At 35.5% G+C, this 25,038-nt stretch overlaps 1 protein-coding gene across 7 annotated transcripts; it reads left to right on the top strand.

Moving 5' to 3' along the window:
* Nucleotides 1–454: 454 nt before the first annotated feature.
* On the top strand, nucleotides 455–18,835 carry LOC131163755 (uncharacterized). Of its 7 annotated transcripts, none has more exons than XM_058120472.1 (7): nucleotides 455–976; nucleotides 3,192–3,232; nucleotides 12,439–12,609; nucleotides 12,721–12,859; nucleotides 12,937–13,065; nucleotides 13,140–13,230; nucleotides 18,238–18,835. In XM_058120472.1, exons 3-7 carry the CDS (start codon nucleotides 12,530–12,532, stop codon nucleotides 18,408–18,410), a joined length of 612 nt encoding a protein of 203 aa, XP_057976455.1. In that variant the 5' UTR covers nucleotides 455–976; nucleotides 3,192–3,232; nucleotides 12,439–12,529; the 3' UTR covers nucleotides 18,411–18,835. The 7 variants fall into 7 exon arrangements, with proteins under 7 accessions (XP_057976455.1, XP_057976454.1, XP_057976453.1 ...); XM_058120471.1 differs by having other exon boundaries at nucleotides 12,434–12,609; XM_058120470.1 differs by lacking the exons at nucleotides 455–976; nucleotides 3,192–3,232 and adding an exon at nucleotides 7,379–7,880.
* The last annotated feature ends 6,203 nt before the right edge of the window (nucleotides 18,836–25,038 follow it).

Below are 25,038 nucleotides of genomic sequence, written 5' to 3'. Positions count from 1 at the left end.
GGCTTGAATCGAATAGGGCTGGCCTTAGAGTGGGACTCCACTGTGAAGACCTGGCATAAATAATGCCTAATGGGTCGTGTGGACAATGTTGGGGCACTGGGCTTTCCATAGTTGGGCAGTGGGCTATGGGCACTTCTTGGGTTGGGTTAATTAGTAATGGGTTTTTAAGCGGTTTGGCGGATATCCGCCGGATAAAACCGACCCGACCCGCTAAGGAGGCAGATATGAAAATTGAAAACCATATTCGACTCATTTAGCAAGCGATTGATTATGAGTCAGTTAAAACGGGTCAGATGCGGATCGGATTAACGGATTTTTATCCATTTTACCAGGTCTATCCCAAACTACCTAGACAACAAACCAGCGCACTGCACACTACCTACGCCTCACGCGCACACTGCTACACAGCCCACACCCAGCCCATATTCTTATTGGATTAACAATAGTATTCTAGGCATTTTTTTCGCCTAGACTAATCTGTGCCTACGCCAGCTGTGTCCACAGCCGTAGGAGGTAAATTGTGGATATGCAGCGGGAGTGGCAGGAATCAAACCCAGACCGGGGTTACCAGCATGTTCTAAGGCTCGCCCTTACCACCCGGCCCAGGCCAAGCCCAGATTCTCATTGAGATTCACGATTCATCAATTTCGTTTAGAAGATTTTGGGCATTTAGGGTTTCATTTTCAACCTCGCAGAATCGCAGTCGCCATCGCGGACTCACCGCCCATCGCTCGCTCGCTGCTTAGCGAATCACGCAGGGAGCCTTGTGACATCCCTCGCAGCCTCGCCCTACCTTCGCCAGTTTGCCCATCGCTCGCTCGCTCTTACAGTGTAGACTCTGTACACTCGACAGCCATACTGCCTGAATCAGCATCACCCTACCTTCGCCAGTTCTCCCATACTGATTTTCTTGCCAGAAAATCCTCGGTTAGCCCTCCTGCAAAGTAAGGCAGCGGCTACCTGCATCCCTTTTGGAGTAAGTATCACGTTGTTAAACATTATCATCTTGAGATTGTGATAGGCTTATTCATTTGAATTCTTTGACATTGTACTTATTCGTTAAATGTTTGGTTTTGCTTGATCTAACGACTACAAAATCAATACTGGTGTGTTATATCGTTAACAAGGAGTTCCAAAGGTTCCCTTCCAGAAGAGCTGCAAGGTAAGCTCCAGCCAGCTGCCTTGGGGCTTGGGCACATGGAAGAGACGAGTGGGTAGGGTAAAATAGGGGTCGTAGGCTACTTTTACTTCCAGGTTTTGTTTGGGGGACCCTAAGGGGGCTAACAGAGTTCGGAGGGATTTGCAAGGTGATCTCAAGGCTGCCACCATGGCTGGAGAGAAGGGGGTGGCTAGGTTTTGGTCGTGCTTTGGTATGTTCTGGGAAAACTTCCTACATATTGTTTGAATAGTGGGATTTACCATGCTACAACAATGGATACAAGCAGCTTATCCTGCAGTACAATTCATATTCACAAAGCAACCAGCGAAGTAGCACCACCATGTTAATGACTTGTATAGTCATTGAGGCACCTATCTTACACAGCTGATGGGAGAGTGTTTGTCTATGTTCTTCCTGGTTGGGAGGGACCTGCAGCTGATGGGAGAGTTTTTTCGTGATGCAATCAGTAGGAGACATGGGCTTAAAGTTCCGTATGGATTATTGTAGAATTACCTAGGTGCTTTAGATGGGACTTTTATTAGAGTTAGGGTACTCGTGGTGAATAAACCTAGATACCGAAATGGCAAAGGTAATATTGTAATGAACATGTTAGGGGTATGTACACCTGAAATCCAATTTGTCTATGTTCTTCCTGGTTGGGAGGGATATGCAGCTGATGGGAGAGTTCTTCTTGATGCAATCAATAGGAGACGTGCTTAAAGTTCCCTATGGATTATTTTAAAAATTTGTGAGTTGAATTAGTTTTATAGTGAAGTGTATGTAATTTGATATTTTGATTTTGGTTTTTATTAAAATTTTAAATTTATTTATATATTTATTTTTTTAACTTTAATATTTGGGAACATATAGCTCGATGGTTCAAATTATATGCATTTTTAATTTGTATTTTTGAAAATGTGATAATTGAAGGAGATGAATGTACTTGCATTTATTTATTTATTTGATAATCTGAAGCATATGATAAATATTTTCATTTTTTGGATTATATTCATGTGAAGGCAAATTGGAATTAAAAAGGTGAAATGCAAGTGGGACATGCTTAGGGAGAATTGGGAATAAAAACAATAAGAGTGGATATACCTTTTTGCAAACCAAACAAAGGAATAGGAATAGTAGTTCTATTCCTTCTCTATTCCATTCATATGGAATAACTATTCTATTCCTAAGAATAGGTATTACGAAAATCAAACGTAACTTTATTGTCTGTTTGGAACTTGAAAAATCTTAAGGATAGGAAAATATGAAGGAATCCACTTTTTCTTGTTTGTTTATCAAGGAAAGTAAGAAAGAAAACAAAAATTATACCAAATCAATGAATAAAAATATGAATTTACACATCATTTACATTTGATTTTTCTTTATTTTTAACCATTTTAAAAAAAATCATTTTTAGTAGTATTTGGTATAAAGGGAAAATATAGTGGAAAATGAGTTTTCTTTTTTTCTTCCTTTCTTTTTCTCACCCAAAATTCTTGATCCAAAAGGACCCGTGGAAAATTAAAAATTGAGAAATGGAAAATTCTCACAACTAAACCGTACCTAGTATTTTTTTAGTGCAAAAGATTAAATGACATCGTTATTAATGACCTAAAATCACCAAGGCAAGTAACTGTGTATGGAGAGTGGATGGGAGCATCAGCTAGCAAGGCCCCTCCATCAAAATGGGAAGCAGCAGGGCAGTGTTTATGCTTTGCCAAATACCGACAAAGCATTGCCTTTGTAGCCGCCAAAGCTGCTTTGGAAAAGAGTTTATGTGAAGAGTCCGGAGCTACTCTGCTCACTCAGCTCTGGATCCTCTTTGATGTGCCTCGTTTGGCTGAAACCGCTCGTATCTCTCTTACTCCATCTGTGGTTTAATCTCTGTCTTTGGTCTTGCATGATTTGAGTTTCTAGCAAGTTTTCGCCCAATCTAAGAAGTTGAATTTGTTCATTTTTAATTTTAGAAGAAGAAAAGCTCTTCCAAATTGTTGTTTTGTACTTTTTAACTAATTTAATTCTCATTTGTATGCAGGTTGAGGAATTTGCTCCAAAAATTCAACAAGTAATAGACTGGTACTCCTTTCTCCATCTCTCGCTCTTGTGTGCAGAAATAGTACGCACCGACTTGCACATGCTTAATTATTTGTGGTTATTGTATATTGCATGAACTTGAGGATTTGGTTTTTCTGTTATGCATCTGTTCCATTGTTGAGACAATGGAGGAAGATATACTAAAGATTTTTGAAGTAGTGCCTCATTTTCTTTTATGGAACTTAGTTTATTTCAAAACTTCGGCCTGAATACATAAAACTAAACCTTTTTTTTTCCTTTTCAAGAACACAATAACTAAATTACAAGAGTCCCAAATTCTTTTCTAAAATCTCAATAGAACCAGTACTCTCTGAGTTGAATATGGATCTGCAATTATTTTTAAAAGTAAAAATAAAAATAAATGATACTTTAGTAACGGCAGCAGTATCAGTTCCAAGAATGTCACAACATTTAGTCATCTACTGTTACTGTTACTGTTACTGTTACTAAAATTTGCCCCCATATCTATAATAGATCTATAGTTGCTCTTATAAAAATTTGCCCCTATAGTATTTGGTACTAAAATTTGCCTCTATAATTAATCCACTGTTGTTGTTCCATTCATTGGGTTTTTGTTGAACACTTGAACTTAGAATGGTAAACTGGTAGCTCGTGTATCATTTATTTTAAAATAAGGAGCAAATCCTTTAAACTAACAACATCATAGTAGACAACACCAACACAGGATCGGTTTTAAGAACAACAAAGAAATGATCCAGCAGATCTAAGAAATGAGCCACCAAATTTCCACAAAAAGCTATATCTTGTTAATTTAATATAATCTAAGCACACACATTTCAGAAGAAAAGCACCATGTTCCACCAGACGCTCGCGGATGTAATAAAACCTAATCAAGAAAAGCCGATGGAAATGAAGCACGGAGTATTGAAATTGACAGCGGAATAAGAGCTAAAAAGAAAAAGAAAAAGAAAAAGAAAAAGAAAAAAGAAAGACGAAGAACCAAACATTTCCAGTACAGAGCTTAGAGAGAGACTTCAAGCAACAAAGGTACCTGGTGAAGAACCCAATCGAAGAACAATGTAGTTGGGTTTGAAGAACCCTAAATCCAACACCCAACACCCGAAGAACTCAACTGGAAACTCAATGAACTTAATTTTTAGCAACTAATCAAAAATTTTTGGAATGTTTGTGTTAGAAAATGGGTACTATTCTCTCTGTGCTCCTTTTAAGCTAGGGCATTTTCTTTTTCTATTTAGAGTCAAAAGTAGAGAAAAGGGCGGGACATCTGAGCAAATGAAAAATTTTAATTATTTTATATAAAATTAATTTTCAGTTTTTTGTTCCTTTTTTTAGAATCAAAACAAAAATAGAATAAAATAATTATTGATTACTCCAATGTTGTAAATGAAATAAAGAGAGAATTATATAAAAGATTAAAGTAAAGAAATTTAGAGTTATAAAAATTCAGTCGTCTAGTTTTTCAGGAACTAGATGTTACTAATCATCTTTTTATTATCAATTTTGGTCGGAAATCATATCCTTGTATAGGTAAAGATTGGCATCCCAAAAGTCAATTCCTTAATGAATCATTATGTGGACAATCAATTTCATAATGAACCATTATGTGAGCATACCAAAAGTAATTAACTATTTTCAAGATAGTCCACATGTATAATATACACGTTTTACAACATCCGAGGTATATCAGTTAAAATTGACTTTTGCACCACCGTAACTCGAGAAGAGCGACTAGTGTTTTATGCTTAAGATACATTTACACCCCTTTGAAGCAACATGCCACAAATTCACTCCTTAAAATTATAAAAGTATTTTTAAAACTTTTAAATTATTTATTTAATTTCAAAAAAAAATATTTTCATTAAATATATTTTTTTATGCAATGAATTACGTATTTGAAAAATTTACAATAATAATTTTTCAGACAAAATTACTCTTGTAAGTTTAAAAGTGGTGAAGTCTATTTTGTGACATGTCTTGATTGTGCTTACTTATTATTTTGTGTGAAAAAAAAAAAACAAATCATCCATCCAAAAATAACTTAACCAACAAAAAAAAAAAAAAATTATCATCATCTTATTATACCAAAAGATTAACACAAAAAGTGGGGAAAACTAAGGGGGCATGTTTAGTTGTTGGAAACAATTTTCCTTTCCCATTTTAATTTTTTTTTTTAAAGAAATAGTGTACGACATTTGTTGCACATGGTGCTATGTTTTATTTGCAACTATAGGCATTAAAAAATATATAAACGTCTATAATTAATTTAATTAGTTAAAAAAATAAATGTATGATTAATGATTTTAATATGCTCACCCAACCCTAATCCCTTGTAATATTTTTAAAAAATTATAAATGCTTAAAATTAATTTAATTAGTCTAATCTAATAAATTTATGACTAATTATTTTAGTGGACTAATCTAACTTTAATTCCAACCTATAAATATTCTTTGTGGCCTTTCTCAGGAGTTTTTTTTTGGGGGGGGGGGGGGGGGGGAGGCGCGGAGGAGAGAAGGTACACATCAACCTATTCTTTGCTCTTCGACAATTTTTGTAATCGTGGAATATCAACATATTTTGGATTGTACTTGTGTTCTTTGTTCAAACATCTATCATTTATGATCAAACTTGCACCTACAAATATTAGATATGGTTCCATCTTCCTATAAATTTCTATTTTGTCATCTGGAAGATTCCCACTGCCTAATGGAAATTCACTCCTCAAGCCCTTAAACCAGTGGATCCACTCACCAGGATATTAAATCATAGGGATTCTTAATTCTTCATTGTAAAGAATTCATGCAAGTATTGTACTCATTCTTTATTTCATACAAAATCGAATATTTGTATAGAACTTTCCTATCTTAATTTTTAAGGCATGAATTTTGTCTTTACAAATTTCTAACGTGCTTAGTAGGAAATCTCAACATCTCATCTCTTTCTCTTTCACAACAAATTTTCAACAACACATTATCAAATTTGATGGCTCCCACCAATAATCAGGTCATCAATAATGTTGCTACTGCCTCCATGGCTTCTCGATCTGTAGGTGTCAATGTTAACACCACCAACAACTTGACTTTTGTGGGTCCACTCACTCAAAGCAAATCAAGGACTCTTTAGACTGTAAGGTCAACTCAAGGAGACCAAGACAAAACATACAATAATGTTAGATCTCCTCACAAGAAGATGTCAAATTTGATGGTTTCTCTAATATTAGAATAACCCAAGAGCATAACGAACCTAAATCCACATAACAAAATATTACACCTTTAATGGCTTATAGGGGTCATCCCCTGGAAGCCCTATTAAAGAGATCTACCCACGCAATTGATACCCTTTCATCCATTAACGTTATGCTTGTTATGGTGACGAGCAATACCATTGTAGAGGAAAATATCATAGAAATGGAAAAAATATGGCTTATAGGGGTCATCCCCTGGAAGCCCTATTAGAAAGATTTACCCACGCAATTGATACCCCTTCATCCATTAACATTATGCTTGTTATGGTGACGGGTTGTTATGGTGACGGGTACTATCATTGTGGAGGAAAATATCATAGAAATGGAAAAAATATCTTCAAATTGTCTTACTTATGGATAAGCTTGAGGTGCAAAACAATGGCGAGTCAAGCTAAGATCCAAAATTTCCTATTGAGTTTACTCCAATAATGTCAACAAAAAAAAAGTAAAGAGAAGGAAGTCCTATAAACTTCTCAAGCAAGCCATTCCACTTCAATTGCCTCATTATCTATCCAACAACCACAGGATATGATAAAAAACATGATTTGGCCAGAGTATGACTATTGACCTTACGGGTCATATCTCGTTTTGATTATGACAAATACCTTTATATTTAATGTTTGCTGAGTTTGTGTGCAGGATCAAATTGGCGATATCATACGGTGCATATGGGCTAGAAGGGAAATGAAGACCCAAAACTCATGTTGTGCATTTGGACAGTTTAAAATTAAAATATTATGCATACATTAAATCATAAGTTTGTTCTGAATTTTTGTAAATAATCACATTGGAAATATGATTCAGCATAGACATGAACAAAAAAAAAAAAAACATGGTTAATTAAATTTTACACAAACTAAAAATAAAGTTCAAATTTTACACATGACACGAAATAAATGATTAATAAAATAATAATAAAATTATATTTGAGAATGGCGGATTATCTATCATCCTTCATGAATTATCCGACATGAACCGCAACCAATCCGTCACTTAAACGTGTCGAATATGGATTATGATTTCTTCACCCGATAATCCGCCTAATTCGCCCCGAATTATCTAACCTGATTCGCTTTGTTAGGTCTACTTTCAAGTAATTTAAAGCGAAAGTGTCTTGAAAGTGTTTATTTTACACAATTAACTTTCAAATAGATTTTGGACTCCAAATGATTCAATATTCAATCACCGGGCTTTGAGTTGGCCCTAAACAAATTTATCAACTCCCCTAATACGCCGATTCCGTCTGCACTGCATCTTCCCAAATTAAACGCATTTTATATTTGCCCTCCTTAAACAACCTAATTAGACTATAATTCCTCAAACTCAAATCCCCTCCTGTCCTCTTCTCCAGGCACAGCCCAGCGCCAGTCCAATGCGCAGTTGCCTTTCCTCTCCCCTCTTCTGCGGTAAGCTTCTTCTTCTTCGTCATCTTCCAGGTGGTCTGCGTTGTCTTCCCAGTAGTTATGTTCATCCTTATTTATTTAAATATCTTGGCTTGTGTCGGCAGATTGTGTCCTCACTTTTTTGTGAGATCGATTTCAATTTGATGCATAGATTGATTTGGTGAATTATTTTGCTTTCATTTGTTTATTCTGTCTATAAGTTGGGCCAATGAATAATTTGCCCAAAGTTGATTAAAGAGTGGGAATCAATGAATTAAAATATTTCTATTAACAAACATGCTCTTTAATTTTTTGAGGTTTGACCTCAATCATCCACCCGAGAGACAAATGCTTCCTTGCCTCTCCCTGCCATTCTCTCCAATTTGTAAAGGGAAAATTTCCAGGATATTAATAATAAATTATTATTAATTTATTATTATTTGCTTTTACCAAACACAATATAGTATAGTTCATAGCGCAATGAAGGCAAAAATCCATCCATTATGATGTATTATATAATTGAAAAATGCAGAGAAATACATAAAAGGCCAAAACAACATTTAATGTTCCCAAGTTTGATCACTCTGCAATTGCCAAGGGTGACCACATACAAAATAACTATAGTTTCCTACTCCTAAACAGATTCACATGGCATATGAATATCATAGTTCTCGAAGAAATATTGAGGCTACATGTTTATTGTTTAACAATGAATGTATTCTTTTGCATTGTACAGGAATTAATTCAATCCAAATATTCACATTTTTCAGGAATATTTGAATCTGTACCACCCAAAGGTCATCAAACCCATTCAATATTATAAGATTATTCTAAATGGGTCCATTCATTTTTGACATTGCATAATATATTTTTCCTGATAATAATCTATTAAAGTGGGGTGCACTATTATTTTTGCTATAATAAAAAAAACATATTTGATTTCGGGAAATGCCTTTTATTTTAACAAACAGACCTGTTCTTGATGATTCTGAGGGTTAAAACTGGAAAAAGGCATATTTAGAGGTTAGTTACCAAACGAATGAAATAATTTAGCATTCAGATTTAAAGACTTGTTCCAGTTATATACAGAATCCAGTTCACAGATTCAGAATTGCATTCAGCGCTGTCTTTAGAGGTTAGTTACCAAACAACAGAAATAATTTAGCACTCTGATTTAAAGACTGATTCCAGTTATACACAGTACCCGGTTTACAGATTCAGAATTGCATTGAGCATTTAGCGCTGAATGCTAAATTTTATCAAACACCCCCCTTACAATACCTCCTTGAGGATCTTGGCCCTTAGTATCAGAGTCGGATTCTATTGGACTTCACTCCTTGATGGCCTGATTCTCAGTCCGTCAGTGGCTCGATCCTTCTTCCTCCTCCTCGCCACTTTGGGATGCTTGGACCCTTAAATCCTTCTGCACAAGCCTTTTCACTGCTTGACAGGTAATCTGGAAAGAGCTAGATTCTTTTATATGGGCATTCAATTCTTGGTGTTCTTTGTAGGACGAAGGCTTTGAATTTGGCGTCTCCATAAGCATTGTGTGTTTGTAGCTTCACTTCATTTCATACCTTCTTCTCTGCAAATCATATCAAAATTGTTCTGAATTGGAGGCTTTCAGAGTTTGGTTGGTTCAGTTTTATGCACTGCTGAAGCAACCATTTTGGTTGGTTTAGTCGTTGGTTCTAAGATAACTTTGGTTTGGTTTCGTTGGCAATCCTACCAAGCCAAAATTTTTCAGTTCTCAAATTTTTTCTCCCAAACATTGCACAACCTCATTTATAGTCTATTATGTTTTACCATATTGCCTTCACCTTCACACCTGTAGAGCCAGTTTCAATCCCCACAAGGACACTGCTCTCTCTGTCTATTCCCCCAATATTTGTTTATGGATGAAGCATAACTGGAATTGCATAGACAATTTGAGCTTGGGACTGCGAGATAGAGAAGGGCATGAAAGAAAAACTTGGAACACGTGAGCAATTCTATTCTCTCTCTCTCAATTGATGTCTGCATTGGTCCAACGCACACTGTCTTTGTTATTCTCTTTGTTCTCTCTCTAATCACACATTTGATTTTGTGTTTCTTTGTTTGGTTCTTCTGTGATACTTTTAGTTGCTCCAGCTGTTAGTGAGTTAGAGTTTTCTTGCTTGAGAATACTCTATATGGAAAGTTTCAATGTTTGGTTGGCATGTTGAAGAATTTTTCTTGTAAATCTTAAGAGTTCTTGTTACTGTGCTTGCTTCCTGTTTGATGAAATGCCTATTTGAATTGGATACTTTTATACGTTTTGTAGTATTTTATTCATGTTATTAGTTGGGGTAGCTTAATTTCCTGCCAATTTGTCTATTTCTTTTCCTGAATTTTATATGAAGGGCATTGGTTCTGCTAGACACTGGAGAAGACACACCTCCCTGGACAGTGGGTGCAACAGTTCTCTAAATGTGTTGTCTGCCAGTTGTGTCACAAATGTATTGTATCTTTGTTTATATTAAGGAGAGTGAAAAAAACAGGTCAAGACATCTTCTATTCACTAGCTTGCAATCCGTGCAGTGTGCAAGATTTTACATTAATGATTAAAATTAATATATTAGTTTAAAAAATAATAATAACGATAGAATATAATACTATTTCACTAATATATTTCTTCATTTTAACATAATTATTATACATAATGATAAGTAGAGCAATTCAACAAAGTGCAATGGTTAAACTGAAAAATATTACTGACAACCAGGAAAGCATAAGACCAAAGTATCCTTCACCCAAGTATAGGTTTAAGCCGTGGTCTTCCATACTTATCATCTGGGAAAAGTAAATTCCACTTATCAAAGGTTTCTAAACAGGTGAAGTAAATACACTAAGCGGCCAACCTCCACCACCATATAAGGACAAATATCATGTATGTCTGAAAAGGTAAAAGGAAATTACTGAGCAAAATACAACACCATAACTGATGGGAAATTTTGAAAGGGAAAGTTATTTTTTTTTCTGCTTAAATAGAGATAAATCATTTGTTTTTGCTAGGTTGTTTTGGATTCTCAAAATTCAAGTGTAACTTCAACATCAACCATTGAAATGCAATCTTTCAATCTCAAAAAAAGTAAAGCCAAAGAAGCCATACCCATTCTTCTTTCCCATGGCCAAGCATCTTTTAATTAGTGCTTCGACCATGCCTTCTCTTCCTCATGGATGGAACTTCATCCACCAAGAAGAGGGGGATGAGTGGGATCCATGCCACACCAATTTTGTTGCATTTTCTCTGACCCTCAATGCTGAATTAACGAATTTAGGAGGAAACTGGAGGTTCAAAGAAGACAGGTTGGGTGCATCTAACGAACCATTGATTGACTGCTACCAGGTATTCACCCTCCTGGAGAATTGGCTGATACTTTGCTTCTTCGTGGGCGGATTACAACACAGGCAGAAGTCTAGATCGGAATGACACTCGAACACTTATAAATGGAGAACTGGAGACAGGCATGCTTGAATGGAGAACTGGTTTTCTCTTCTATGTCAACAACAAAATGAGTTCTTTGAGAGGATTTGCAGCTTTTTATGAAAATATTAAGAGAAACTTTCTGATTAAATGTAATCCCTAAAAGGAAATTAAATGGGGAGAAGATCAAAGCAAAGGGGAAGGAATCAAAGATTTGAGAGGCAAAATGCCATTGCAGGGTGGTGAAAACAGTAAAGAAGGAATGCTTTGGACTGTGAGGTAGCCTCTCTCACATGGGAAGTGAAAAAACACCAAACACATGGATTGCTGAGAATTAGCTTCCATTTTTATATAGTTATTATAGGTGTGAGATTTTTTGATTTTGTGGTAGAGGAAGGTAGACACACTTTTAAGTGCTTATATACATGTTTGTGTACATGCCTGCATGTCATCTTAGTGCATTAAATTTTTTTTTGGGGTATATTGAGCTTGAGCTTGGCTCAATTGTTACTGAAATAAAGGAATTTTCTATGAGTATAATCCATTTTTATTAATTTCTCACCTTCTTCTTTTCCTCCCAATTGACTTCATTGCCCTTACTAGGGTTTAGATATTTGGGATTACTTGTTCTACATAGCTGGGATATTAACATTTACACCCTGCTTTATCTTCTTCATTTTTGTCATTAAGGTGACAAAAGGCACTGACCTTTCTTAAGTTTGGCAGAAAAGATGTTGACCCTCCCCTAGGTTAAAAAATTCCACAAACCTATCTTGAGGTTTGGTAGACAGATACCTTCCCTGAGGTTTCAAAAAAACCATGGATCTCCCTAATATTCAAATTTTTGGGACACTTATACCCTCCCTGTGGGCTTGCCTTTTTGCTGAGCCTTGGGGGTGGTTTGTGTCTTTTTGCCAAACCTCATGACAAGTCCTTGTGATTTTTGAAACCTCAAGAGAAGGCTATGTCATTTTGCCAAACCTCTAGGGCAGTCCATGAAAAATTTAAAACATTAGGGGAGGTCCGGTTCTTTTCACCTGACCTCAGGAGCTGTTAGTGTCTTTTACCCTTGTTTTTATGTTCCTTCTCATTTGTCAATGAACTAGAGCATTAACTTGCTAACTTGTTGCAGTACAGAATGACAACCACTTGACAAAAGTATTCAATAATTGAAATGCATGGTTGTGCCATTTTGGGCCCAAGAAGTTGAAGAGTTTGCTGTTCTGCAATGCATTATGCACTTGTGAACAAGTTTTTTCTACTCTACATTCTGGTCATTAGTGGCATATCCTTCAATAATGGGAATATGTTAGTATGCTTTTAAACTTGCATCTGTTGCAATCTTTTTGACATAAATATGTTATTGACGGAACCATTTTACATGAACCGTGTATCTTTTTGTTCCCCACTATTTTACAGAATTGACAACAAAGTTTTGAATGTTGGGGAAGAGCTGCAGAAGGAAACTCTTCCATTACAAATGGGTTCTCGTCTTTACCAACTGCAAGGGCTCAAGTCAAATACTTGGTACGAAGTGAAGATTTCCTATCCAGCTTCTGTATGTATAACATGGCTTTAGTTGTGGCTTGTACTGCATTCTTTTTGGGAAGCTTTCCTTATTTCATCTACAAACAGATTCCTTCAAGCTTTTCTGTACAACTGAGGAAGGGGGTCGTAGATTTTGGGCTGAATCAGAACAGAAGATTACTCAATACTGAGAAACTAATTTTCAAGACTGATAGTCTTAATTTGCTGGGAGATCAGGTTGGTTATGCTTCTGAATTTTTGAATATATTTGTTGATGTTTTGGGAAGCTAATAATTTGGAGTTCTCATCAGGATGGAATGTATGTTCTTGTGACCGTGGAGCCTGAGGGAATTGTTGCAATTCCTCGCGCACAGGAGAGGCAGTTTGTCATTTTCAATATAGGTAATTAGATTTATTATCCTATCACACCAAATATTCAAATCACAACTACCTGATGGAAGCCTGTTTATTTTTCATGCAATTCATCTGGTTGAATTGTTTGTTATCAGTAGCCTAAAAGTTTGCTAAGCCAACTGACCATATCTTCAGCCTTACAGCCCTCATGTCGGGTGCAACCTCTTTTCTTGATAAGTGCTCACGCAGAGCAACATTTATTCTCTCACATGTGCAATAACCTTTCATTCTTGGATGAAAAAAGGGGGGGGGGGGGGTGAGAAAATATACTACTGTGACAAGTTTCATGAGAAGCTGGCTGGGCTAAAGCCTCGCTGCTGCTGGAACAGAAAATTTAGCAACATTAGTTGCCTGCAGTTGAATAGGATTCTGTAAAATTTGTGTTAGTTACACACGCAGTAAGTATTTCAGTGTCCTGAATCTTTGGTCTGAAATTTATTCTATAGAAAATACTTTAGGCACTGGGTACCTTGATCATCATCACTAGTAATTAAAATATCATCTGCGTACATAAGCAGAATCCTATGGGATATATTGTGATGATAAAATAGAGAATGATATACCATGCACTGTTAAAGGCCAAACTCAAGTACTATAGTACTAAATTGTTCAAACCATGCTCTAGGGGATTGCTTTAAACCATATGATTTCTTGAGGCGATACACTAAGCCTAACTCCCCTTGAGCAAGAAACAAGTGGTTGCTCCATAATCCATATAAACCTCCTCCTGAAGATCACCATGTAGGGATGCATTCTCCAATCCAACTAATGTAGAGACCAATGATATATGGTGGCTAAGGAGATGAACAAATGAAACGAAGCAAGTTTAGCAACCTAGGATAATATGTTCAAATTATCCAAATTGCACACATGAGTATATACCTTATTAGTAAGGCGGGCCTTCAAATGGGTCATATAACCATTAGGATTGACTTTGATTGTATAGACTCAGCGACAACCAACTACAGAATTATTAGGAGGAAAATGTACCATTTCCCAAGCACCAATTTGTAATGCACACATCTCTTCGATCACTGCAGTCCTCCATCCAGTATGGGCCAAGGCTTTAGAAACAGACTTCTGGATGGTAACGTAAGGAAGTGTACTAATGAAACAATAATATGAGGATGATAAGAACTCATAGCTAACAAAATTAGAGATGGGATGTTGTATATGGATAGGGTTGTAATCAGTTCGATTCAGTTTGGTATTGAACATGACCAAACAGAAGCTATCGGTTTTTAAATTTGAAAATTGAAATTGAACTGAAAACCGTCGAATAAAAAAAAACAGTAGCTGGTTTTCCTTTTAAGTTATTTTTTTGTTTTTGAAAGTTTAGATATTGACTAATATTTGGTAAAGGCTGGGCTGAGCACAAAGGCTAGAAGGTTAGTTGATTTGATGGCCCGAAGGCTGAACCATTCAAATGTTAACCCCCATGCAATGAATTATTGACTTACATGAGCTTATTAGCAAATCACTGCGGCCTAAGAACTAGCATGGGTTGGGGTTGAGTTTTATAAGATGGAGAAGCGTCTTGCCTTCGTTCTCTTAGTGATGTGGGAAAAAATTATGTTCTCAAGTCCCAACACTACATAGAGCAAGCAATGACTCTGTTTGGGCTTGTCATCACCAAGGATTCCTTATCGTACAATGAAAATGAGAAATATTGGGGAGGCTCCCCTTCTCCGTAAAAGTCTCGCCCATTTGCTTGTACACATAGTCCCACTCAAACTCTAATTAACAAAATAACAAATAAAATTTGAATTAGCGATAACTTAGGCAAAAAATCAATGTATTAAAAGGCTCAATCGAGGCTCGTATTTGGGCAAGGCATGCATAAAATGCAAAATTAAGGCTCACACATTTGTACAAAAAGCATGCATTTGGCAGCAGTTTTGGCAGGTTCTGTGGGTGGTTATGATGCTGGAGGCATTTTGGACATTTTTTAAGGGATCAGAACAAAAAGTATAGCAAAACGAATTCTTGCACATCGGCACGTGGAGTAAGAGTTTCTGGCTTTTGGCTGGCGCATGGAACACCCTCTGGCTGTGAAATTTTTAGGGCAGCAGTTTGGCAGGTTCTGTGGGTGGTTATGTGGTTGTTTTGCAAAATATGAAGGTTTCTTTGAGTCTCCGAAAGGGCAGCAGTCTCCAAGATTTTTCCGGTGATTATGGTATTTTCTGGCATCTCTTGGACTTGCTTCTGGTTTTTGGTGGTGTGGATGATCCTTATACAGCAGTAGGTTTGAGGCTTAGGATTTAGTTTTGGTGGTGGCTATGCACTTAGGGTGTAGGTTGGATCTTGCTTTGGTACCATGTTGAAGTATGTGGTTAATCGAAAAACCTTTTCACAATGATTTGTCACATCCTCTATTTACAATATATATCAAGTACATAACAATGAACACAATACCTCCACTAACTCATGCCTACTAACATAGCAATAACTCATGCTAAATGACCAAAATAACCAGTGACAACCAAAAGAACCAGCAACAAGGTGTCTACTATGTCTTTCAGTAACTATGAGACACAGGAGTCTTATATTTGTTTCTTCTATGTATCCAACTTATTGGTAAGGGGATGGTACTGGTTCAATTCATCAAGCATCTCTTTTAAAGTGCCTCAACACAAAGCAACTGATTTCTCTTCTCGTGCAGCTTAAACATGTTACATAATACTCAGAAACTGATTTATCTTCCCAATGCAACTTAAATATGTTCTTGAATATATTATAAACCGGAGACATATTTTCATCCATAGAATATATCTCAACAATGACATCCTCGATTTCCTTTGCTTCACATTTGAACTAATAGATGGCCCAAGACCATTCCATAGCCATGATATGACAGCCCAATTTTCGATTGCCACTCAACATAAACGGAGGATCTGCTGTAATTAACCTTAACTTCTTCTTATCTCCAAAAGTGACCATCATGGGTTGTGTCGAAAGCAAGTTATGGCCATTTAACTCTACAGTCATTATCTAAACATTAACTTGACCTATAGAAGATATTGAGGGAGAGATAGAAGCTGGTTTATGATAATTAGAATATTCCATGCCAAATACTCAAAACACACTGAATAAAAGTGCTAGGCTTGCAAATTGTCACAAAGACACCTTTAATAATTGTAAAGAAGAAAAGATCCAAACTGAATCAGTTTGGAACACATCTCAGCAAGCAGCAGAAACTGAAAACTTCAAGCAGCCGTGAGACCACCAAACTAGATTACTTTGAGATTGAAAAGACCCAAAACAAGTCATTTGAACTTTTCTGTGTTTTTCTATATTGATTGTATGGACATGGAGCATAGAAGTCCATATGTTATGGACGTGATTTTGCTCCTATTCCTCCTCTCATTGCTTTCCGTTACTTTCTTTGAGGTTTTTGCCTTGTTTCCGATGGCATGAAAGAAAAAGAAGAATAGAGAAGGTGGTTCTAAGTATTTCGAAGGATTGTAGGCTCTGATATCATGTTAGGATTGATGAAAGAGGGAAAATACTTCAGAGTTCAGATAACAGATATGTCGAAGAGACTGAGCATCCTATCGCAAGGTCTACACCATTACTCATGTCACTCCTAACATGAAAATCCGAAAAAGCATTTGCCCTTTTCCAATAATGCTAACCCTTCAAGAAAAATAATACCTGGGAGTTTATCTTTCCTCCAATAGGAGAGGAATCGGTGGGGTGTACATGGGTGTTCACAATCAACATGGAGCATATGAATCAATAGAGAAATACAAAACTAGTTGCCAAGGCCTTTGCCTATGCCTATGACATGAATTATGAACAAAATTTTTCCCCTGCTACAAAAATAAATTCCATACCAGATGCTTCTTTCCTGTGCTGCTACTTTGGATGGAAACTATAAAAAGTGGATGTAAAGAATGCCTTGATATCTATGTGACATTATAGAAGAGATACTGTAAGTGGAATTTTAAATATGATCTTGGTTAGTAAATTAATATTCAATGGACTGATAGAAGCATTGTTTGGGGCGAACTTCAATCCTAAATTTGAAACTTTTCAATATTCTGCTTGCAAAATGCTCATTTTTGTTACTGCAGATGATGCTTAACTCTTTGAAAATTATCACCTATTCATGCCCGTTTTAAATTTGCTGTGAATTAGTTGTTTTTAGAGATTTTGATTTAATTTCCATTGGTATTTTGGTTCACTCAAAAGCAAAGGACGCCTGCATAGAAGGAATCTTTTGTTACTAGTTTCCTAGTGACTAAGCGAAATGCATTTTGTGAGGGATACTGAGTTTAATATTTTTTTTTATCTATAGCTTTGTTATCTCTACCTAAACAAGTAAGTCTTCCAGTGGTCTCTCTCTCACCCACTATTTTACTTTTCCAGAGAGAGAAAAGAAAGAAATGTCACTATTCTTTTGGTTCATTGGGACGCCTGCATATCCTAAATACCACCCCCCTCCCAATTAGGCTGTTCCTTGGAAGACTTCCCTAGGCACTCTTAACGATGTTGTACTACAGATATGATGACGGAAATTTTTTTACAAGTCTCAAAATTTTCTAATTTCATCAAAATCTGGGAGGATTTGAAACAAAATGAAGGTTCAAAATTCTTTTCTTTTTGCAAAATTTCCACAAGAATTCTGGAATAGTGGGTGAAATTCAGGGATTTACTCAAAATTTCCCAGAGTTCCATTCATAATTTCTATAATTTATTATAAGTTTCCATTGTTTCTTTTAATCAAAATTGAAATTCCGTTCAAAATTTCCTTGAATCTAGACCCTTGAAATTTTTAATGAAATGAAACCTTAGTCGTTGCTTCCATGAGAGCAGAGTGATGCCCTGTGCAATTAGTCCTTAAGATTGCATAAGGTGGCTGAATGAGAAGCCGTGTTAATATTATTTTGTTGTTCTATGCTTTCATGACAATAGCCATTAGATATTCTTTATTCATTTTGTATTGTTTATTTTTCTAACATCTTGTTCTTATGTTTTCTTTCTTCATGATAGTTTGCGATGAATTATTATTAGGGATTCCGCACAAGGCTTGGTGGGTTGTTATCTTGGTGTTGCTCTGTTTGGGATTGGCACTATTCATTCCTTGTTTTCTTCCATCAAATTTGCTGCGGAGGGACCATAATATGGGACATGCTGCGCAGCGACTTATTTCTAAAAATTCTTGAACATGAGATGGTACTCCTCCCTCCAGTTGTTGCCTCTATTTTGACTCTGGTGTTATTGCTTAGGAGTCGGGATGTCATTTCTTGGTCTTGGGGGAATTTCATTTTCCCGTCAGCACAGTTCTTTGCACTTGGTTTTGTGCAGAGGTTAGTTTTGAAGTGATTCCTCGTTAATATCTCTGCTTGACAAGATCTACAACCTCTCTTTGCAATTCCACATCACCCTCTGCTTTGTGATCTCCGTAAACAGTGCCGCTGTTTACTTTGAGATGCTCCCCCACTCCCTCCCTCCCCCATTTCATATTTATTTGTTTCAATATTTTGTAAATAAAAGTCCTTTAATTTGTACATCCAGTGATACCATATTTAAAGGTGCTGTTGATTTTGGTTCGTGAGATTTAGGGCACAATCTGCTGTTTTGTTGCAAAGAAGTTTGCAATAGTTATTTCTTATTTGGGCGTATGAATTTCAGACTTTAATTTGGATTTGAGTGGATCTAGATAAAATTCAATATGATTTTATATTATATTTTGTTCAAATTCATACAAATTCAAATAGAAAGTCTCAACCGAATAACCGGGTTATGTATTTTTTTTTATTCAATTGGGATTTTCTGTTATTTTAATAAAAAATTTATTCAATTGGAATTTTCTACTTTTTCTTAATTTTTTGCAATTGGAATTTTTTAAATTTCGTTTTCACAAACCTTGGAGGAGAAGAATTCTGTCTCTGAAAAAATTTCTTCAATTGGAATTTGTCATTTGGTTGAGAAAAGTAAATAAATGAAAGAAAAAGTTGAGAATGAAAATAAATAAAGACTGAAGTTACCTTTAAAAAAATGATCCTAGTCCTCGGGATATGGTAATGCATTTAAAACATGATTCCAACAAATGACTACGTCAACTAGGAGTTCTAGTTTTAAATTTAAATTGGTGATAGAGTTGGGAGGTAACATGTGATTTTTGAATAGGATTTTTAATAATATAATCCTGGAGTGTTTTAGAGTTTAGCATTCAGTATTATTACCAAAAAAGAACCTTAAATCATAAATTTTCCACCGCACAATTGATTTGTGTCATCATTTTCATACCATCAAATTAAATGAGGATATGGTCCAAATATTATGACTCATCTAGGATGGTACAATGGCATAAGTTTATGTTCGACTCAAAGACATGAATAATTTATTCCAGAAATTATTTATTTCTGTTGAGAATGTGTTTGTTATAAGAAGACATTGCAAATTGATTTTAGTACATAATAAAATTACTAGAAATCTATAAGCAGTAAATTAGAAGTGTTTTTCTTTATAACTTCTTTTAAAATACTACATTTGATTATGAAACAAATAATAGAGTTAAATGAATATTTGATTAAAATATCTTATTCATAGAATTGAAGAGTGATTAATGGCATATACATTCAAATAATCCAAGTCTTTTTCTTACACGCAGTACCTCCTAGTTGCATTTATTAATCCAGGTCGTATTCTTACATGTAATGCCTCTTGGTTGCATTCATTTAATTTAGGTCGTGTTCTTAGTACATGTCATTGGTTGTATTCATTTAACCAGGTCACGTTTTCCATGTGTTGGCTCATTGCAGTTGTTTAGGAAAATTTAGCCACTTGGCATCTCTCAGTGCCTATACATTATATTTAAAAGTTGTACAATTCTCCAAAGCATGCCTCATTGCTCCCCAATGGTATTCACATCATACCACCTGGGGTATGGTGGCTCTAGGGACTGGACACAATCATGTGATTCTACATTAGCTGTGGAAAGAGTTTTGTGTACGTCATCTGTGTAGGCTCAATTACATTTCTTTCCCTTCTCCCCTTTTATTGACGTGGCTCAAATTGTTGACTAGCTGCTGAGTTTAAAATCTTTGGTGACTATCGGGCCACACTATGAACAGTGGGATAAATGGTGATTCCTTGAGGGGATTCACCAACTTTCCCTATGCTTACTCTCCCATTTCCATGTCCTTCAACCATTTGTAATTCCCCTTCTTTCTTCTTTGACATCATCATCTTCTTTGCGCTCTGTTCGAAATTTGCACGAACGAAGGGGATTCGTGCCCTAATATGATATTTTCTATTTCTTAAAATATTTATATTATTTAGAAAATAGATTAATAAGAGGATCAATAGACATACGCCTTTAATTTTGAGGCATGAAAGGTGCGTTTTTTTGGCTAAGGTGTATTCCCAGCTACAAAAGGCATACACATATGGAGAGTTATTACATTTTAAAATACGCCTTAGTGCGTTTTTGCCCAAAAACACATTGAGGCACACCTCAAGGCGGTGCTTAAGAACGCTTTTAAAAGACTAATGATGACTATGGAAAGAATTTTTAGAGTCTATAAGTTTTAGGATAAATAAAAAATGAAGGAAAATGTATGAAATAATTTCAATCATGGTAGGAGTAATATTAAGGAAAGTTTAAACTTGATGGTCAAGAAACTAATAGTAATACTAAATTTTGATACCTTAAATCTATTATGCAAGCGGAAGGAGAAATCGAAGATGTTATACATAGAGTTAAAGTATGATTGATGAAATGGAGAAGTTTGTGTTATGTGATCATTGAATACCCTTAAAATTAAAAGGAAAGTTTTATGATGTGACTAGAAGATTAGCTATGCTTTATGAATCAAAATATTGTAAAACTAAGAAATAACATATCCAAAAAGTAAAAGTTGCTGAAATGTGAATATTAAAGTGGATGAGTGGTATAACAGTAAAAGATAAATTAAGGTATGAATATATTCACAGTTAGTTAGGCAATCGCACGAAGATAAGGGAAGAGCGACTTAGATGGTTCAAACATCTGCAAAATAAGCCAAACAACGTAGATGAGTGAGCTCTAAAAAATTGCATTAAACTCATTTGCTACGAGTCCACTATGCCAACTAGTAACCATAGTAAAGCATTGCTCTTTACTGAAATGAAGTGTCAAGATTGAATTTTTGAAAACTCTCTTGTTTCTCTCTTTCCATGCGCACCAGAAAATTATGAGAGGAATGAGAGAAAGCCTTCCTCTTTTGCTTTGTTGCTTGAATCACTCTCCAAACCTAGAGCTCCCCTCCAACAAATCTAGTGGTAACCCACCTTTGTTCGATAAGAATCAAAACCACATTCCAAAGGTTTCTAGTCCAAGGACAATAAAGAAGGGCGTGGTCTACTAATTCAATCTGAACCATGCGAAGGGCACATCTGTTGGCAAAGGAGAACCTCCTTTTTTGCAAGTTGTTGAGGGTCGAGATCTTACCATAAGCTACTTCTTAGGTAAAAAATGCAACCTTATTTGAGGCATTTGTCTTCCATAATTTAGAGCAAGGGGAGTGAATGTTGATCGACTCCTGGATAAAGAGTTTCTTGTAAAAATATTTGACAATGAAGATCCTTTTTTTGTCATGATTAAATCATGACATGTGCAGTAAATCGTACGCAGCATTCACAGTCTATTAAAAATAATCATACATGTGCAGTAAATGAATTGCGAAAATATAAAGTGCACACACGATATGTTATCCGGATTTGACCAATACTGCCTACATCCCCACCTTAGCTCGCAAGCCCGATGATTCCACTAATACTCACTTAACGGGTGGAGCGGCGCCGAATATAATACCAGGTCAAATTACCAAGGCTAACCTCAACCTTTAAAGCCTCTCCTTAACGGGGCAGAGAAGACTCACCTCAAGCCACGCCTGAATTATAACCGATACTTACGGGTTAGATCAATACCCCCTCAGGCCACACCTAGAATTACAACAATGAACATAAAATTGCGTATAATTAAAGATGCTTCTAACACAAGCAGATTTGCACCGATACACACAAGCAATAATCAATGCACTTCAATAAGATAGGAAGTATAAGCTCAGTGAAGATATATAAAACTACTCTCAATATAATGTCAATATGCAATCAAAGTGTGAGAGTGAGTTAGCAGCATTTCTTTGAAACAATATATATAAATATATCAACCACAAATAAGGTTTCAAAGATTTTCAAGAGTATAATCAAATATCTCAAAAAGGATTTCCAAAAGTTTAAGCACAAGAGATATTTAACAAATAACCTTGTCAAAAATATTTTCTACAAAACACAAGACACGCTCAAGAGTCTTGCAATAAAAATACAAAGACTCACAAGCTTAAGAAGGTTTCCCCAAAAATGAATTTATGAATTAAATCACCGAGGAAGACCTCTTGGCTTACTCTCACAAAAATCAATAATCAATTCACGTATTTGAGAATATAAACACATGAAAACAATATGGGGTATCTCACAATACTCTCACCAAAGATATTTTAGCAAAGGAATGAGTATGGGCTTGTATGGAAATGAAAGGCACAAGAAATTTTAAAGAAATTTTTAATCCATGCTTAATCTTCCCAAATGAAGTAGTATATATAGACATACTCAAAATTATAACCGTTGGAGTACATAGGTGGAATTTTAAAAAAAGATTAATGAAGGTTAATTAAAATTAACCTCATTTAACTTGAGGTAAAAATGTCCAACCCGAGAGTTTTCGGTCAACTAAAAAATAGGTTCGATCCACTATATTGATAAATACAGTTGACCGAGACACTTTTGAACTACAGATATAGTCGACTGAATTAAGGCAATTTTGAACCCCTTTGAGGTTTAGTCGACTAAGGCTAAGTTCGGTCGACTGAGTCAAAAATGAACTGAACATTCGGTCAGCTAAACCGTTGGGGGATGTCAAGGGTCGGTCGACTGAAGAAGATATGTTCAAAAAGGTTTGGTCGACTGAGCCTTGGTCAAACTCTTAACCACTGAATGGTTCAGTCGACTGAGCTGAATATAACTAACTGAGTTCGGTCAACTGAAACTCATTCAAAGGTTAATTAAAGTCCTGAATTTTTACTAGAATTTATGGGGACCTAAAGTCAATCTATGGTCATTGAGTTAACCCCAAAAATTCAATGTTGGTCGACTGAAGGTGATCCCTAAAGTCATTCTATGGTATTTGAACTTATGCATCCTATCATGCATGTAATGCAATTATTACAACCATAATGTTACAGACCAACAAATATAAATGCAAATACAAATTGAAACTTGTAGTCTTCATTCCCTTTGCTTTTCCAAAAGCTATCAAGTGGTGTGATCATTCAACTCTCTTATGACATCAACAGTATCTTATCATGGCGTGCTAAGAATAGTCCTGTACAAACACTTAAGACACTAATAAGATACAAAGTCATTTGTCATTATCAAAATAAGAAATGACTTATAAGGTCAACAAAATGTTTAAGTCTTAAGAAAGTCTTATGTAAGTACTTCAATTTAAAATCAATATGGATGTTTTAAAGCTCTTAAGAATAATTATTGACTTAGAGCCATTTTTAAAATACTTACAAAATATTTTTTAAGGTCAAAAGTTATTTCAAAAAAGTTAAAATTATTTTTGAAATGAAAAACATCTTTCATTTGCATTGATGAGCAATTTTATCTATCAAAAACTCCTTATCTTAAAAAGTGTCCAACATGAAAGTTGTGGGATTTTTGCTTAGATTTATGTTGATACTAAGAACGTTCAAATTAGAGGTGTATAGTGAAAGTTATACCCAAAATAATAAGGGGTGGTTGAAGCTGACAACACCTCTTTTTGAAAGGCGAGTGACTTTTTAAATTTAAGATAAAGTAGTGTGGGAAACTTTCCAAAATTGTTTGCTTGGGCTCCAAGCTTTGTATAAACTTGGAAAATACTCCAAATAAACTTCGGCAACAAGAAATTACTTTTAGAACTTTATAAATAAATGGAAAACCAAAGGATTTTTACACACTACTTACAATTTAGCAATCAAAGTCTCTAATTTTAAAAGTTCTCTTACTCACACATCCTTGTTGAAGTTCTACTGAATTCCTACTAATACAACCACTCGGTTCTTGTGCTCTTACTAAGTTTCATTCAATCTAAAGAAGAAACCGATCATTAATTTCTTGAGCTTCAAATTCATTCTTTATTGATATTTAATTTGAAGTTAATTAGTGCTCTAACTTGTACTAATCAACTCTATTGTGAGAGTGTCTTTGTACACAAGAATTTGTTCTTGTTTCTTGTGGTTTTTTATGGTTTAGGTTGTTGAATCGTTGGTTTACCAAGCATGGGCTATCGCTTGGAGAGGAGAGTTCAATCCTATTTGAAGGAGTGTGTAAAAGGTTTGCTCCGCCTGATTAAGGGAGTGATATAGTGAATCCTTGGGTGGTGTACCTAAGGCGAGGACGTAAGCGGATATAGCCAAACCTCGTAAAAATCTTGGTGTCACTCTCTTCTCTATTCTCTTTAAATTACAACATATATAAACTGTGTGGATGTTTATTTGAATTACTTGATATTAATTTATTTTTAGGAATTTCGGAAACTGTAAGGGAGTACGTTATTTAATCAATATGATTGCGGAAACTACAAGGGAGTACGTTGATTGATTAGTACCAAAGCTCATTAATATATTGATTGGTGACATACTTAAAATCAAGATACTTATTTGATATTAATATTTGAATTTTGAAAGTTTGGTTGAATTTTCTATTTTTGTGATATCAAGCTAACTTCATTGATTGGATCGAATATCAATTGTACTTGTG

Source organism: Malania oleifera, chromosome 9, assembly GCF_029873635.1.
Source record: "Malania oleifera isolate guangnan ecotype guangnan chromosome 9, ASM2987363v1, whole genome shotgun sequence".
Taxonomy (NCBI): domain Eukaryota; kingdom Viridiplantae; phylum Streptophyta; class Magnoliopsida; order Santalales; family Ximeniaceae; genus Malania; species Malania oleifera.
Note: the sequence above shows the minus strand (reverse complement) of the source record. Positions and strands in the feature narration are given on the sequence as shown.